This window comes from Cupressus sempervirens, chromosome 7, assembly GCF_028749045.1.
Source record: "Cupressus sempervirens isolate cs-2001-9-10 chromosome 7, ASM2874904v1, whole genome shotgun sequence".
Taxonomy (NCBI): domain Eukaryota; kingdom Viridiplantae; phylum Streptophyta; class Pinopsida; order Cupressales; family Cupressaceae; genus Cupressus; species Cupressus sempervirens.
The window spans coordinates 580,494,118-580,513,627 of NC_143124.1; the positions used below are offsets into that span (position 1 = coordinate 580,494,118).

Below are 19,510 nucleotides of genomic sequence, written 5' to 3' on the forward strand. Positions count from 1 at the left end.
CACTAGGAGGATCAAATGATGACGACCTAGACTCGGTAAATGGCCTTTACCATTGGCAGATAGAAGACTACGAATTGTTTCCGAGTTGTAATATGCTAAGGGTCGACGAAGGTGAGAAAAAAGAGGAAAATGAGTATCCTAAAGAATACAGAGAAGCAAATGACGCAAAGGAGGTTACGGCTGAAGAAGGGAAGGACATGCAATACAAACCCAAAAAAAAGAAAAATTCCACTGTCCGGTACACGGTGAACGGACCGCACAAGAAGAAAAGAACACATCGCACCATAAAATTACTTGAAGGGTACCAACAGCAAGAAAATAAGCTAGATGCGGGATGACCGCAGGCACAGTGGGCGACGGAGGTGACACAGAACAGACATAAGGTATGGCATGACAAACTCAACAAGTTTCAGTCGGAGCAGCTGGTACTCAAGTATGACGAGCGAAATGAAATCGAGCCAAGGAAGTTCAAAGTCAGATGGGTCGGACCATACCAGATCCGAAAAGTCGGCGACAATGGAGCAATTAAATTGTCAACCTTGGACGGGGAAGACATCCCTTAGGCAGTCAACGGGTCCAAATTGAAAACATACCGCGCCCGGAAGATTTCATCACCGTCGCTGTCGCCGTCGAAGAAATTGTTGCAAAATGATTTGACGCTGTCGCCGTCGCTGAAGAAGTCGTCGCCGAATGCTCTGAGGGCTCCTTCGTCGTCGTCGCTGCAGAATGACGACGCCTGGAGGCAAAATTGAGGTACCTCTATATTTTTCTGTATTTTTATTTTTGAAAAAAAATAAAAATAAAAAACAATTGAAAATAAAATTAAAAAATTTTTAAAAAATTAATAAACAAATAAATAAAAATAAATAAATAAATTCTGCGGAAGCTACTCCGCGAGCACCTGTCCGCGGGAGGTTCTTCGCAAGCACCTGTCCGCGGGAGATGCTCCGCCGGCACCTGTCCGCGGGAGGTGCTCCGCGAGCACCTGTCTGTAGCAGGTTGTCCGCGAGGTTCTCTTCCTGCTGTATTCATGCGGCGATTCTTTTGTTTATTAGATGCAACAGCCTCCCACGGATGTAAACCAGTCTCCGGCAAACGAAAAGATTTGGCAAAACCCTTGGATGAGCTTGGCCCATTATTCTCTTCACCACGGCTTATGTGCTTAGCCATGGGCTTTCGAAGGAAGGATTTTGGAATCCAGCTGCGACATTCGGGCTGTTCCTGCCGAGGAAGCTTTCCTCTGTTTTTGAGGGCGCCATCTAAGGAGCAGTATTAGAATACATCCACTGTGATTCTCAGAATTTTGTGTTTCTCATTGCCGGAGATGTTTCAGCGAAAGATTGTTGGAGTTTTGTTTCTCATTTGTGGAGGAGAGAGTATTCGAGTCTATGTAGAAGATGGTTGTGAGGGGTTTTCTTTCAAAAAAATAAAAATAAAAAATAAAAAACGACGACAAATTCAAGTTGTTCAGAATGAGTAGCAGATGATGCCAAAGGAAAGGGGAAGCATCAGTGGTTGCCAGAAAGAGTGTAGAATCGGCAGAAAATGACAGAAATGGTGTGTTCCATACAGTTTTGTGTGGGTTCCGGAGTGCTAATTTGGTCTTGGCGGCGAGGGGCGCTGCCCCTCAACCCCGTCGAGGGCATTGCCCCCTGGACCTCCAGTCGTTGCGGATATCAATCGTGGGAGTGTGACCAGTTGAGAAGAGTTGAAGTTGCTGCAGGCATGGACTTTCTATGTACCTGAGGCACTGGGAGTAGGTGTTGGCCAAGAGTCTATCTTGGTGGATGCATAGAGAGCTCGAGAGGAGCTAATCATCCAGTTGGAGGCAATGCAGCGACACTTGGCTCAGGGTACCGAGGAATTGAAAACAGAGAAAGCAGCATAGGTGGCTATCAAGGTCAACTTCATTGAGGAGGCAATGTTGTGTTAGCAGAGGCTACAGGAACGGGACGAAGGTGACAGTGATGTGTCAGAAGCAGATTTATCTTGTTGTAATTAGTCCGTTACTGTATTTTGTTTATTAATTTGTCTCAAATATTTTGTTAGTCATCAAGAGACGACTTTTCTTTTTGGGGCGGATGGTGTCAGCCGACTGGATTGCCGTCGGTGTTTTTGTAGCTGACGAGGTGATTGTCGTCAGTGTTTCTGTATTTTGTAGCCGACGAGTAAATAGTTTGTAGCGGATATAATGTTTGTGGCTGACAGAATCCTTCGAGAAGGCTCAGCAGATAGTATTTATATCCCGTCTGGGATCATTGTAAATCATCTTCTATCATTACACTTATCAAGCATAATGTAATGTCTAGCATTTGCAAATATAATTTTGTTATTCTGTTCCATTGTCTGTATGCCTTGATTTAATTTACCCGTACGGTAAACAACAAGTGTGTGAAGCGTCTAAGCAGTTGGGAGAAAACTCATGTCCTAACACAATTAGAGAAGCCGTCAAGGGTCAAACCAAGCACAGAAAGATATATGGATGAAATACAAGTTGTTCGAACAAGAGATTAGAAGTCGTGGGTATAAGGAAATATGTTATCGTTAAAAACTATGCCAGCCTGGTTTGTCATTTTTGACGGAAACCATCTATTAATGCATCATGATAGCTACAGGTCCAAGATAAATTGAATTATTAAACATATCAAATATAGACATCACGAGAATATGGTATGGCACGAATCGATAGATTAAAGGCTCAAATGATTAGCAATGACCATCCACGTCATATTTTTGTGCCTTCAGGAATCGAAAGAGACCTATACAGAATAACCAGCCACATCAACCGCTAGGAGATTTTCGAAGATTAGAAGACGTTTTTTTTCCAGTTTTCATTTAAATGCTATCCTTTGTATTATTTCAAAACAACCGAAGGCTCCAACATATGTGATAATATTAAAGTATCATGGTCGGCAATTAGAAATTAATGGAGGGGTCATTATAATTAGGAAGAAAGTATTAATTATTTTAAAATGAGACGACTTTTTATTTTGAAAAGTCACATTGCAAAGTATACGAGATATAAAATGTTGAACTCATTTTAGAACAAGACATATTCGAAAACAAAGACTCACAAGAAGAAGTATTTATATTATTTTATATGGAGGGATAAGGAGCTTAATATGACTTTATAATGTAAATTCAATTATTTTATTTTAATAATAAAATAAAATGTTCTTTGTTTATTATTAAAGGCGTGGAGATTTAAACTGCAGATGAATCGTCCTTTGTAATTATTTTTTGGAATTCTGTATACAATTTAAATGTCGGATAAGTGGACTTGGTCATTTAGCATTTTAAATTTGATCATCATAGATATAGTGAAATATATAATTGTTTCCGTATCTGTGTCCAGTTTGTCTCCCTACCAAAGGAGTTAAAATTCAATCTCGACTAATTTAAGATTGCATAAAATTTGGTCTGTCACATCTTGATTATTAAATTGTTGACGGTTCAAGTGCATAAGAACTTTATAAAGTTGTACATGAAAACTCATTGAAGTTGACTCTATTGCCCAAATGAGTAGAGGCATTGGTCTTTCTATTATTAAAGTCAAAAAATCTATATATTCCTTCCTACAAGAATCAAATTCATTATTAACAAACCCTATACAAAACATTCAATTATTTCAAGTACTCAGCGTTCAGTTTCATTTTCATCGAGTTCAAGGACTTTGCCAACGGAAGAACTCGCAAAGCTTAAGTTCGCTATAGAAAAAACTCTAAACCAAGTGATCAGGTTCAAGGAGAAGGTCCTACCCGCCTGGGTGTAGCGGAACCTAAAGTGCAAGGGAATCAAGAAGTATTCCCGTTTCTTGGCTAGAACTGATTGAGAGATCCTATCGGAGAAGTGGCAGGCTCTTGGATTTCCAATCTGCGGTTTTGGGAACCAACAGTACCAATTGCTATGGCTAGCAAGAAAGGAGTAAAACCTACAAAGGAAATGTAAGAATAAAACAATAACAAGTCTAACTATAATATTCTACACCCAATTTCTAACCCAAACCTTAAAGATGTCTATAGATCAAGATTTCAATCTCTCAGAGGATCTCCAAGGTTCTAAATGATAAAATATTGATTCTAGAACTATCCTTACCGTCTTCTCTAGAATACACCCCATAAGGTTCTTCTTGGAAGAGTTAATCTCTATCCAAGGCCTTATCACATTAGCATATGTTGACTCGTCGAAATATTCCAACCATTATATTGTTCTAATCTAACCATCTATAGAAAGGTTGTATTGGCCTTTCGCACAAGCACAATTAGCCATTTATACAAAGATCACACTAACCTCCTCCACTGGCATTTGAGGCATCGTTCTCAGGTAGCCATCTATACGGGATTGTATTGACCTCTCGCACTGGCACTATCAGCCATTTATACGAAGGTTATACTAACTTCCCACATTGGCACTATGAGGTATCATCAATTACAGCTTAGCCATTTATATAGAGATAATCTCATTCCCTATACCGACACTTGGCAATTCATATAGAGTTTACCACAATCCCCACACTGGCACTATGGGTGATTGATCATTTACTTCTCATAAGGAGTTTATATTGATCTCATATAACAAATCAATCTAAAATATCATCCTTTCAAAATATATCTTCTCAATATTTAGTAATGGCTAAACTTTAAATAACATTCTTATAAATTTCATATATATATGTCACTATTTTACATCTTTATATTATCTATGATTAATATTGAAAAGGACTAATTATAAATAAATTATTCACCATTTTGAAATGTCTTATTTTAAAAGTATGCAATTATACCTTAATTCCTTTAAGGTGTCAATAGGTTTATGTATGTCGGATATCTTGTATTCTATGCTCCACAAGGACGCATACCTTAACAAATTTCCCCTGCACCCATCTCGGGAAGAATATGGGGACAGAAATCTCTTGTCCCCAAATTCATTTCCATTTTTCAAAAAAGGGGAATGTTTCAGAAACATCACTTTGAGAGCAACAGGTTACGTTGTCATGGTTAGATGTCCCTGGGATGGCTTAGGGATAGCTAGAAATCCCCTATCTCGAGGACTTCTAGTCATGTCCTATGGCTCAACCCATTTTTGCATTGTCATTGTTAAAAAATTAAACACTTTTAAATTTGAAAAAAAGGCAAGTTGGTCCCCAAAGACACCCAAACCACATTTAACAATACTAAAACCTAAATTAAGCATAAAATAACCAAAAATAAAAAGAAATTCATTTTTGCATTCGCAGACAAGAAGAGCAAGAGGTGGAGAAGTTGGTCTAGCAGTGAACAATAGTTGAAAGAGGGGGTTATGGCATCAAATTTACTTGATTTAGACTCTTACACATACCATCTACTAATTGACATAGTAGAAAGGGGGAGTACAATAGAAGAAAATGTGAAGTATAGCATGATCAGGTATACATATAGTTTTTTACACTAAGTTTTGGTTAAGTTTTTGATAAGGACAATTTTGATGTTTTGGCAATTTTGACAGTCTATTTTTCACTAAGCGTTACCATCAATGCCAAAGGGGGAGATTGTTGGCAAGTAGTCAACTATGGAGGCATGGATGTTGTCATTTATGGCAACACTATCACATGGTAAGGTGGCTTACACATACATTTAATTTTGATTTTGATAAGAAAATTGCCTAAGTACAGTTCAGGAAATCTGGCAACAAAGGCATTGTTTTAATCAGCAAGCTTCACTGTATAAGTATTAATGGCCACAATTTAGATATTGATATAATGGAATCTATATATGATGCAACTACTTTGCCAAAGTTAATATATCAGTTAGCATTTGTTTTGGTTGATTAATGTGAAGGCAAGACTATATCGCAGAGTTCACGATATGAGAGAGAGATCGGGCATTTTGGCCTAAAGAATTGAATCGCCTTGTCAATTCAATTGCTAGGCAATGTAGGGAGGACAACCTAGATGTTAACCCTCATTTAGTAAGTTTTGGTAATAATTTTTGGTAAAGTGTTTACACATTTCATCTCCAAGGCCAACTAGACAATATAATTAGAAGAAGATATAATAAGAGCAATTTGATGATGCAAAGTATCGTGTGTGTATGCACATGTTATGGGAACTCTATGATGCCATGTTGATGTTCAGATGCAACCAGTTGTTGCATGGGAAGAATCACATGCGAGATACACAAAGGAGTAATCAGATATAGCAAATACGAGTAGTCATTTTGATATTGTGTCTATTACTTGTTGTGTAGATCTATATCTTCGAAAAAGTAGTGAACCCCATTGTAATACAACTCCTAACAAGGTTAAGACCTCTAACAAGGTCTAGTCCTCTCATAGAAACTCATGTCCTAAATGTATGTAAAGACTCCTAACATGGTCAAATCTCTTAACGGAGATCTTTCATATTACTGCATTGTTGTGGGTACCATCCCCACCAGGGTTTTCCCTTGGCTAGGGTTTCCTCAAAAACAAATCATGATGTTACGAGTTTCTTATTGTTGTGTACTTCACTTTCAGTTTATTGATTTGTGGTTGCTTATGATTAAGTTTGAAAATAATTAGTTGGTGTAGAAGTGTTGCAATACTAATTCACCCTCCCCCCTCAGTATTGTCTATTTATAACACTATGTTGCTCTCATTTGTTAACATATCAATAAACTTCAATATCTGCAAGTTTTTTTTTCACATAACTTCATTATTTTTCTATTAAGTCTTCTGTGAGATTTTTGTCTAGGACCTCTAACCTAAATTGGGCTTTTGTCTAATTCAACATCAGTCCCAAGGGTTTTCGACCTCTAGAAACTAAACTGAAACAAGCTCTAAGAGCTCTTTCAAAAGAAAGATCTTAACCAATCATGGCTAAATAAACCCCTCATTGTCCTTTTTGAGCTCCACTGCAATGACTCCTCACTTTCCTTTTGTCTACTTCTTCATTTTTTTCTTTTGTCTTTAAGTTTGCCCTCTTTTGATTAAATTTGAAATAAGGAAGTAATAATAAAATGACATTATTAAATATGCACTGAACTCACCATAAAAGTCATTAATACCTTTTTAAATAATAAATTAAGTTTTCATTTTTATTTTTATTTTTTTGACAACTTAAATTTTAGTTATTTAACTAAATTCTAATGCTGGAAAAAAGGGAACATCACATAATTGATACTCATCACAAGGAAGAGATGAGAAATGAATTGAATCATTCACACTACTAGCAATTGGCAATTCATTAGTAATTCATCCTTGCCAGTCTGAAACATCTGAGACAGGTCCGTATAGGCTAATAAAGGGCAGAAAGATGGTGCCATATTGGTCTGTAGCTGACCAACTTAGTTACTCAGGTTTGCTGTTTTGGCCCAAGAACCCTACCTGGGTTCAAACCAATTCTAAATACTGGTCTAGTTTGACCCAGGTTCGATCAAGGTTCGTTTTTCTGTGGACTGGTTCAAACCCACAGTCCAGAATTTGAACCCGAGCGAAGTTGGCTGCCCAGATCGAATTTGGGACGAATTTGGGCGAATTTACGCAGACGAGCGACTTTCAAGTTGCTTTTTATAACAACTTTTATATTTTTTGAGTTCTGCTTGCCCTAAAAGGTGAATGTAAGTAGATTATTTTGACTTCTAACATCATTTATAGTGTGCAAATAAGTGATTTTGTGAGCAAATAGGTGATTGAGCAAAAGAAGTTCATGATGCTATGATTACAACTTACGTGTTTAAAGTTTATGCCTATGGTGTTTTGTTGTTGAAATGATTAACTTAGTTTACATCAGATGATATTATGATACTCTATGCTTCTAGGCTTCATAAATATGTATATATATAATTTTTACATGTTTTTGTACAAACGAACCCAAAACCCTTTCCAAAATTTTGCTGTACCGGTGAACCAGTTCTTCAAACCCGTATTTCAGACTGAATTCGAACCGGTAACTAAGCTGAACAAGTATGTCTTGCATGTCTAATGGTGGCCATAACATGTATGAAGCTGAGCTTGGGCAGCATTTGTGATAGGCATATTCTTGTTATCACTGTTTGAGCATTAAGCAATGTATATTAATAAAATTTGACCATATTTTAAATATAGTTTATCGGAATTGTCTTCAGCATTGAGATGTACTATAAATATGAATATTGTTCTGAAAACACATTGAGCTCTTTAAAATCTGATTGTTATTACTATCATTGATTTAGTAAATGCAATATAGTATTTCCTTTGTTTTGGTTGATGTGATACTCATTTACAACTAGAAAAAAAATTCAAAAGAAGTGCAACAAACTAGGGCAAACCCTTTCATGACAGTGTAGACTCTTTAAGATGGTCATAAACAATTGTATGACTAATTTCCTGTCATTGTAATGGTCTAAAGAGAAATTCAAAACACCTTTACGATTTAATGCTCTTGTATGACTAATTTATTATTCTTGTTTTCAAAATTTTGTCATGCTATTCGTTGGGAATTCTTAAACTACATTTAAAACATAGCAGCTCTAAATACCCCGTCTTCTATTTTAGAAAATTAGTCCTACCAGTACCTTTACCAATCTTTGGTGTCTCCAAGTACCCTTGTCCCCTGGTAAGTACAAGTATTACAATGACAAAAAATTAGCCGTACTTTGTGTGAGGCAACATATGTCAGTGAATCTGATCACTATAACTTAGCATGGATCTTTGTATCATCCGAAACATAAGCATGAAACATTATACAGGCTTATTTATTTACTTCCTTAACATATTTTTCTCTGAGTTTTTTGGCAAGAGTTGTCAATTTCTGGTCGAGAAACTTTGGAGACAACAGGAGATGGGAGCCAAAAGCACCTTATGTGTTGGCACATTTTGAGGGACATCTTCAGTACTGCGAACAAATTCTAGGGGGTGGGAAAAATGTCTCCCGGTTACCATTTTATTTTCTGCATCATTGAACAGATCACACGGCAGAATTTATAGTTATTACTAATAGGATGTATTACAGGTGTGTATTTTGCATAACTGCATAACCTTATTGACTAGTTTTGATGAAATAGAAAATGTCAAAGATTCTATCAATGAATCTGCATCAAATAGACAAATATCATGATTCCATTCTCAGATACTACTGTGAATCATTAAATATCAATAACCATCATCAAACACTAAACTGTTTACAACTTGTGACATTCTGCAAGAGCAGAGTACAGAATGATGTTTGTTATTAAAACACTGAAAAACAAAATGTGCAAAGTTCAGCATGTCAGAACTTCTATAACTTGGGCACATCATTACATGACAAAATTTGCACATATTTCCTATTGCAGCCACCTACACAACAGCCCAAGTGGTTGACTTGTTCTTTAGGGAGGTCTTGAGGTTGAATGGGTTCCCTAGGAACATCCCGAGCAACTGGGACAGCAAGTTTCTGATCCTATTCTGCCACACATTTTTCAGATTGAGTGGCATAAGGCTCAACCCCAACACTAGCTATCATCCACAAACTGATCACCAAACAAGGATAGTGAACAGGTAGATAGAGGGTTATCTGTGGAATTATGTGTCAGGACAGCATAACACTTGGATAAAAAGGTTGCATTTGGGTGATTTTTGCTACAATAGTACCTACCACATAACCAGTAGGATGACTCCATTCATGCGACTGTATGGGTATGAAGCCCAAAGCTTCATGGATTTACTCTTTGGGGACAACTGAGTGCCTAAGGGAAAGGATTTATTGTAGAAAAGTCAGGACATCCTGAGGGCATTGAAGGAGAATATCCAGTAGACAAAGAACCAGCAGATGTCATATGCTGATCAGCAAAACATTGAGCACAGCCTTGAGGTTGGTGATATGGTTTACCTGAGACTCCAGCCCTATAGACAGTCTTCTTTGAAGAAGAGCGGTGTTGAGAAACTCAAGCTATGACTCTATGGTCCATTCTAAGTCACTCAATGTACCAAAGAGGTGACCTATACGCTAGAGTTGCCAGCCAACAATAAGGTGGATAATATATTTTTTGTCTCCAGAGTCAAAAGGCTCCAGGCCTGTTCTTGTGTGTGGTTTTTGGTTTTCTTTTTATCCTAAACTGATGGCATTTTCAATTCTGCACATTTTGAGTTATCGTAGGCCTCTATCGAAGTTGTCTATTAAAAGACATTAATGAATTAAGCATTCAGCAGGTGGGCTTTTTAAGCCGAACTGCATATCATTATTCTTTAAGTAAAATCTCTCATTACTCTCTAATTGAAATCTGCCTAAGCGGACTTGTCACCAGCTATTGCATAGCACTAAGGTGTATTTACATGTAAAATGGAAATAAATCTCCATTTTTCTATATTTCCATAGGAATACAGGACTTTAAAGTTTAATGTAATAGTGGGTTTTTAAACTCATATTGCATATTCTCCCTTTTAAAATTTTACTTGTAATTACACATGAGAAGCCCATATGTGTTTAAATATGAACTATGTGTAATAGGTGGTGATTTTTCAAGTGATTGCATATTTTAATTCAAACTTAAATATGCATATCTCATCTACTAAGTCCATGGGTGTCGATTTGTTCTTTCAAAACCTGTAGATGGGTGGTGATTTGTTTTAAATATGCAAACACATGTAATGGACTTCAAACAATCCATAATGAGTTCAAAAGCTGGCAATTTTTCATCTCTTTGCATATACATTGTTTACCGTATAGGTAAAGAAATCAACGCATACAGACAACTGGAACACGAACAGCAGAACTTATATTATTATTCGCATACGCCAGACATTACATACAGAGCATATCATATCACAAGATGCATTGCAATGATCCCAGACGGACTATAAATACTACCACCGAACCTTCCCGAAGGAGTCCATCGGCCATAAATATTCTATCCGCTACAAACTATTTACTGACGACATTGGCTACAGAATACAGAAACACCACCAGACATCACCCTGTCGGCTACAGAAACACCACCGAACCATCCAGTCGGCTGACATACATGCTTAACACATGCAAATGCATAGGTATTTGTTCTTTCAAAACCTGTTATAGCTTGAAGGCACACATTTGAGTTCAAAAAAACCCGTTTTTGTGCATTGTTGACTTGTGTTTTTTATCAAAAGCCAAGGACAATGATTTTAACAACCAATGCATGTTAATAGTAAATACATACAAATGGGCCTTAAGAGAGTGTTAAGTGCCTTGAGCGCCGTTTTTTAGAGGCATTACATGTTTGAAATTTAAAACTCTTGTTTATAATTCACGTGAACGTCTGCTAAAAGCCCATTATGATCTCCAAAGGGCATGTTCAAAGGGTTTTAAAACATGTTTCAACTCACTATAGCTGTATACAATGGGCGGCGATTTTTGACAAGATCGCATGTATTTGAAAGCCATTTGAACATTGCAAAAGTTATTGAGAAGCCATTTCATAGGCCGTTTTTGTTCAAGTCTGGGTTGAATGTGCTTAAATATGGACCTTTATTATTTAAATTGTAAATTTTTGCTACATATTCCTAGTTGTTTATACATATATTTGGTCTTTTTTGTTTAAATTTCATAGTCTGGGTTGAATGTGCTTAAACATGGACCGTTTTTGCTTTAAATTGTAATTTTTCGCTGCCTATTCCTAGTTGCTTATACATATATTTGGTCTTTTTTGTTTAAATTTCATTATACCTGCAAAAATCCCAGCATTTTTCGTATTTTCTTTCTAGAGATTTGTTGTGACAAGGATTTATATGATGCCATTTTCCAATTTTGGTCCTGAGGATTTGCATTATTAATGATCACCAAAATAAAAGGAATGCAAGTGTGTTACTTGCAACTTTTTTATCTATGACTAACTTGCTATTGGTCTTATGAGACCCAACCAAGGACAAAGCATATAGCTGCACACAAAGAAGATGTAACAACAATCATTTTGAAGCTGTCACTGTTTGTGCAAATGTAGAGAAAGCTACAATAGAAGCTCATGTTATAATCATGCCTTCATTAATAGCTGTTCAAGTTATATTGAAGCTTTAAAATCAAATTTGAGTAGTTACTTGATGTCAATTTTCCATGGAGTCGAGGAATATTTATTGAAAAAATGCTTGGGGTGACAGCATTCTGAGGAGAACAGCAGATTAATACCTATTTGGGCAACATAATGGACAGTCAAGTGTAATTTCAATAGCATTTTGTGACAGCCATTACTGATCAACATGTTGCATAATAGTGGCAAAAAATACGAAGATGGAGATTGGTTGCTAAAAGATGTTTTCAATGCCCCTTTGCACTATTCAAACTCATGCAAATGACCAAGGGGAGCTGCTAATTTCAAGATGGGGATTCGTCCTATGACAGTTTGAGTAGAGCTCAAATAGCAACCAATGCAAGGGTGAAGATGTTACTTAAAGTTGTCTTCATACTTCAAGCTTCTCACATCAACTTCGCCAAGAGAATTACACTGTTAAAAATCTGTTCTTCTCCTCAAATGTTGTTAATTTGATTACAAGAAGCATGTGATCTTCCTAACATGAGGTTCTTCCCAAAAGTTGTAGTTAATCTTCTCAAATTTGAATGCAGTCCTGGATGCATTGCAAATTACATGTAATTGGGTTTCCAAATCCTGATTACAGGTTCCAAGATTGGAGGGCACGAGGTTGGAACAAATCGCATGAAAGAGCCTACAAGGAGGTGAAAAAGTGATGAGACGTTACTTAAAGTTGTCTTCATACTTCAAGCTTCTCACGTCAACTTCGCCAAGAGAATTACCCTGTTAAAAATCTGTTCTTCTCCTCAAATGTTGTAAATTTGATTACAAGAAGCATGTGATCTTCCTAACATGAGGTTCTTCCCAAAAGTTGTCGTTAATCTTCCCAAATTTGAATGCAGTCCTGGATGCATTGCAAATTACATGAAATTGGGTTTCCAAATCCTGATTACAGGTTCCAAGATTGGAGGGCACAAGGTTGGAACAAATCGCATGAAAGAACCTACAAGGAGGTGAAAAAGTGATGAGACGTTACTTAAAGTTGTCTTCATACTTCAAGCTTCTCACGTCAACTTCACCAAGAGAATTACCTTGTTAAAAATATGTTCTTCTCCTCAAATGTTGTAAATTTGATTACAAGAAGCATGTGATCTTCCTAACATGAGGTTCTTCCCAAAAGTTGTAGTTAAACTTCCCAAATTTGAACGCAGTCCTGGATGCATTGCAAATTACATGTAATTGGGTTTCCAAATCTTGATTACAGGTTCCAAGATTGGAGGGCACAAGGTTGGAACAAATCGCATGAAAGAGCCTACAAGGAGGTGAAAAAGTGATGGAATAATGACAGCATAGAAAGCTTTCAAGACGGATCTCAAGCATGAAATTTATTGATCAATACAGAGCAGTCAAGGAAGCAGATTCATATTCTGGTTCGAGATGTTTTCACCAAACCAGAACACATTGAGCATTAGGTATCCTGTAGCAACAAGAAGACCATACAAAGGATGATGTAGTGGATGTCATATCTTGTCAGACACTTGGTCATTTTTAAATGCTTTATAAATAGATGTAGTTTTGTTGACAAATTACAAGTAATCGGGTAACAAGTTGTAATTGCATGTGGTAGTATCACATGCAAAGCTGTAGCATGTAATCAGATTACAAGTGCATTAGGCTTTGTAATGTTGAATAAAGAAAAGGTAGTTAAGGGTTCCCCTTCTTTCTCCACCTTTTTCTTTAATCCTACCCTATAAATAAAGGGTGCTCATTGTAATTTTTATCTTTTGGCAATGCAAAAAAGTTCTGCCAGTTTGCATATGCACTCTAAGACTGTGAGCTCAAGTGTAGATTTCAATTGCTTTCAATAAGAGGTAAGTTGTTTTGAGACTTTGTGTCAATCCTGACTATTATGTGACAACATTTTCTTGAGTTGATTGTGAGTTTGCAACTTTTTTCAAGATGGATTTGACTTCAATCGTGTAGACTTTGAACTGCCTATTGCATTCGAAGTTATAATTCAATCCAGGTGTTTGAAGACTTTGTGTTTTGAAAGGGAGGATTGTTATAGTTAGTAGTGGCTGCAATTACTTAGAGCTGAAGACTTTGGGCTTCAGTTGTAAGTGTTTTTATTAATTTTGAGAGTATCTGGTAAGAGACATTGTGCCTTACTGGTTATACTACTTGAATCCTAATTCGGGATAAGTGCAGGAGACTTTGGGTTCCTGTATTTATTCCACAAAATATAAATGCAGATGGTTGTCTTAGTAGTTTCTCTTATGTCAACCCCCAAGCCACCGGTATTATTGTAGAATGAGAACCTTTTCGTTAAGTTTAGAAGTTGTAGTTGCTAGCAAATCATTCTCGAAATAAAAGCAATTGATTTTTAAAAATGCCCTTTTTGTAAGTTACAATGAAGTTTCTATTGGAGCCACCTATGGTAAGAAGGGAGCTTCCCCTATTGCTGAGAGGAGAGGGAAATCTCATGAGACATTGTCTAAAGCCACAATTTTGTAGGTTTTTGGACAAACTTTAGCCAACAAGGCCATAATGTAGTTCCATAAGCATAGTTGTCACCTCTTTACAAGGGAAAACTAATATTGATTCCCGAGGCCATCATTGATACAAGGGAGAGAACACTTTGGAGAACAATTAAGTAGTATCTGGTTAAATGAAAGAATCTACGAGTCGAGGATGCCACATGGGAAAGTGATCAGATTTTGTAACATCCACAAAGGAAATTGTTTGAGAACAAAATTTGGGAAGCCGGTCTATAATGTCCCATTTCTAGCACTTACAGCCCGGTGTTGCTCTTAGCCTGTTTCCCCACAGTCTTGAAGGCTAACCAGAGCATTTAATGGACTTTGAGACAATTTGGCCTAGCCAGTTTTAGTTGCAGATCATTCTAAGATGTTTGGAGGCAATTCTGGGCATACTGCTTATGGTAAGTCATTTAGGCATGGTCTGGACATTCAATGACAATGTCATGTTGATGGTAAATTTTTAATAGAGAAAAAAGTTTTATTATCATTGATATGATTTACTCATCCCATATTGGAAAGGTGAGCTAAACTCTAAACTGTTTCAACTTGTGACACTCTACTAGAGCAATGTCCAGGATGATGTTTGTTTTTTACTTAGTTACCGGTTTGAGTTCGATTCGAAATACGAATTCAAAGAACCAGTTTGCTGGTATGGCAAAATTTTGGAAGGGTTTTGGGTTCGTTTGGGTTCGCTCGTACAAAAACATGTAAAAAATTATAAAAAATTATATATATACATATTTATGAAGCCTAGAAGCAAAGTATCATAAAATCATATGATGTAAACTAAGTTAATCATTTAAACATCAAAAAAACTATAGGCATAAACTTAAAATGCATAAGTTGTAATCATAGCATCATGAACTTCTTTTGCTCAATCACCTATTTGCACAACACAAATGATGTTAGAAGCCAAAATAACCTACTTACATTCACTTTTTAGGGCAACCGGAACTCAAATAATATAAAATTTGTTATAAAAAGCAACTTGAAAGTAGCCCGTCCGCGTAAATTCACCCATACTCGTCCCAAAATCAATCTAGGCAGCCAAAATTCGCCCAAGTTCGAAATCTGGACTGCAGGTTCAAACCAGCCCAGGAAAAATCGAACCCTGATCAAACCGCACCAGTATTTCAAACTGGTTCGAACCCAGGCAAGGTTCTTGGGCCAAAACAGCGAAACCAGGTAACTTAGGGTTTTTAAACACTTTCAGAATAAAAGTTTTTCTTGTTAGTCATTATTTCACAAAGACACATCTTAGGTGCCATCCAAGGCATTTCAGTGATCCAAGACATTTGAGATAATAATTGCTACATTGTAATTCAAAATTCTATTGCAGGAAGTTTTTCTTGTTAATCATTATTTCACAAAGACACATCTTGGGTACCATCCAAGGCATTTCAGTGATCCAAGACATTTGAGATAATAATTGCTACATTGTAATTCAAAATCTTATTGCAGAAAGTTGTGATCTAATCTATCTTTAACATGGATTATTTTATAGAGCAGATGACAGAAGAAGATCATCAGACAATATAAATATTTAAAAAATGTTGCATCCAGCTGACTGGCTAAAAACTATTCATAAGCCATAACAGACTGACAGTCAAGAAAATGAAACACTCCACATCCATTTTTTGTTTGTGAATGAGATCTCACAGATATTCGTTGTTGATTGAGGCCTCCCTCGGCATGAATAAATATGTATCCATTTGTTTCATTCTCCTGTGGTGGAGCTGTAAACCAAGAAAATAATAGACAAAAAATAAATACCCTGTGTTAATAAATGCACGAAAAGATGGCAGAAATAAACCAGCACACAAAAATAATCATTGAAGAAAAGATGTATAGATAAAATTTTAAAAAGAAAACATAGTTAAAAAAGACAAAATTCTGGTTCAATGCTTGTTACATGTTTGAAACATATTAAAGGCTAGTGGGCCCCATATCCACATCCCATTCAACTGATGTTGTCCAACTGGTCGAATTTGTAACTTGTAGGAGGCCTTGTAATCCTTAAATTAAAATATATGGATTACCAAAAACAAATTGTTGGGACTGTAGAGGAACTTAAGGGTGATGTATATGGTCCAATAGATTTTAGGCAATGTGAGGAAAGTTTCACACTGTAACAATGGTCTCATCCCTACAGGCTCTTCGGCACCTTGAAGTAGCTATGGGACAACAAAATGCTGAAGTTGAACTCATGGGGTTGTCTTTCCTATGCTACAAAACCAAGCCCACCCTTATGGACGCTTGAACCTATTTCTTACACAAGTAATTAAAAGTGAAATAGGATGAGCTCAAAAGATTTGATTGTAGGACCTCAAAAGTTGAATTTAGCAAATTATAAATTAAATTCACTAGGTATGGCTTTCCCAATGGATGAGATCATGCGCATGTCCTTGGTGAACTCTCAAATCAGTAACTACCTTCTCAATAAATCAAAAAGAAAAATACAGACACTAGCTCAAAACTGATATTAATTCATTCACTCCCTTGCCTTTGTCTTATAGATGAAGAATGCTAGGAACTGGAATTTTTCCCTACTCTTAATGAGTCAAACTGCTTAAAAACTCTTAACTATCTTATGCACTCTAGAGGAAAATAAAAGTATAGCTAAAAATAGTGCCTGTATAAAACTGAATATTAAAACTGCTAAATCAGAAAAGCAAAAGCAAAGTACAAAATCAGTGATAAATGTGACTGGGGTTGAAGGGAAATTTGGGGCTGCAAAATGAGTTTGATTTCATGCTTGTTGTTTAGAATGTTTAAGAGATTCGTAACCTGCTAACACTGGCGAAGCCATGCAAAATTTTGAGGAATTAAATTTACAGTCCCTTTTTTCTCTTACAATGCCCTCTTAATGGCACAGTTGCCCGGATTTTAGGTAAAGTGCTCAACTGAAAATGAACTCCTTCAGTCGCTCTGGGTTTTGTTGGGTTTTGCATTCACTTAGAGGTTCTGGATTTGTGATGGTTGAAATTAGAGGTTTTGAGAAGTATATTTGATCTTTCTGGTTGTTGGTTTTGCACTTATTGTTGGAGGTATTGCCACTAATTGGTGGCTTTGATGAGAGGAGATAGTTGCTAAAGGTCAGTGGTCTCTAGCTTTTATAAACAAGGATTTGGAAGCTTATTTAGTGCAGATTTTCCTCAATCATTATTTCTTTTTAGCTCAGCCTATGTAATACGAAATGGTTCTGCATTTGTTTTAAAAAACTATCTTGCTTTTCTTGTTAACAAGTCTTCACTGGTCAAAAGGATTGCTTTGTAAGTGGGAAAATGTTAAAAACTAGAGTTCCGTATTATTGGATTAATCTTTGAGAAAGATAAGACTGGTTACTACTTCGGACCACTATGTCCTAACCTTCGATTATTTTCCTGAGCATCGTAATAATAATCATGGTTTACTTATTTAGTTAATATTATATTGTGTTGATTTATCTCACATGCATCACATTGTGTAACGAGTTCATAATAAGTGTGTGCAATTGTCCCCCATGGGTTGTACCTCATAAGTCACTTGTTCTGATGCTTTTATATTGATGTTGTAGTAAAGAGAAGAGCATCTTGTAATGGTCTTTTCTATTAGTGTTGTGCTCTTAATAATGTAGCTCTCTCAAAGAGGTTTGCAATAATTGTTCCATCTTCATTTAAATAAGCATATTTGCAACCACAATCCAAGCATTGTGTTCTCTTTTGCACGTTACTGCTTCAAAACATTTTGCAAGAAAGCACCTATCAAACTCAAACCTCCCTCAACTTCTCCATTTGAATATTATGTTAAACTGTTCTAGTTTGTTTAATACGTTTCAGATGTGAGTTCTAAGATGTAATATTCCCAACCAGATATTTGACCCAAATTTCTCAATAAAATTTTGGAATCTTAAACAATTAATTTCATGTAATGTATTTCAGATTTAGCCAGCAAAACCCCATAAAATATCTAGATAAAATAAAGACTCTGAAATGAATATTGCATTTAATCTCTATTAGAACAATAACAAACTTCAATCTTAAATATAGAAATAACAGTCAGATTTGAATACGAGAAAAGAAATTTAACCACAAGTAAGATACACGTGTGATACCTCGAGCAAACAATGGAGTTTTGTCCACTGCCTCCGAACTCGAGGGTTACTATCGTCAAACTGGTTGAAAGTTAAAGCTTTCGAGAACTCTCCAAGAGAGAAAAGAAACCCAATAACATTAACCCTACGTATGCTGCAAATCAGTCCTCTTTCTTCTTTTAAGCCCAACTTAGCCCAACTTGGTGACTCTTCAAATTCATTTTTCTGTTTCATTATTTCCTTTTAAAAAATCAATTCTCTCACTTAAGAGAACAAAGTGCTCATATGATAATAAACTATAAAGTGACATTAATAATGTGAACTTATGTTTTAAAGTCACTTTATTAATAAACCATTCAAATCTTCAGTCATTAAAGTCACCGATCAGACGGACTCAGATAAGCATGTGTGAAAGGACTCAACGAGATGCTCCTAGTCCAACACTTAAAAGCCAAGAATATTGAGCCTCTTGACTTACTAAAAAAGTAAGTATCTGAAAACCCCAATGAAACAACCCTGATTGGTCAACAACTGGAACTACCTAGACCAAAACTCAATCTGATTCCTGAGAAATTATAATTAGCCCATGGGACCAAGGCAAAACAAGTTAATGGCGCATCGAAATTTACTAGCCTAGAAAACAGGACATGACCATAGTAACAAGAAACTACAAGTCCCAAGGCAACTTGAGCTCACAAAGGCTAGTAGTCTTTGGAATTGGACTAAGTCGAGTCTGGGCAAGTCCAAGATGGACTCACTGAGTCCATGGACTTGCGAGACTTAGCGAGTCCCGCTGGTCTGACTCTACCATCAGCCAGCAATAATGAAGTAGAAAAAAAAACTTTTCAATGATTTTAACTTTTCTTTTTGGGGGTTGTGTGTGTGGCAGTATGCCTTGTCTAAGACCTAAAAAATATATCATTCTATCACTTGAAAGCACAAACAAGAGAGAAAAAAAGGCTTGAGAGAAGAGTATTGGGGTT

The 19,510-nt window shown here is 36.4% G+C and overlaps 1 protein-coding gene across 1 annotated transcript in view; it reads right to left on the bottom strand.

Moving 5' to 3' along the window:
* The window catches only part of LOC149548082 (protein PECTIC ARABINOGALACTAN SYNTHESIS-RELATED-like), a 233,046-nt gene that overhangs the window by 137,771 nt on the left and 75,765 nt on the right, over positions 1–19,510 (bottom strand). The window contains exon 4 of the mRNA XM_089792113.1: positions 16,115–16,191. Within this exon, the coding sequence (XP_089648239.1) occupies positions 16,115–16,191 (77 nt within the window). The remainder of the gene's footprint in view (positions 1–16,114; positions 16,192–19,510) is intronic.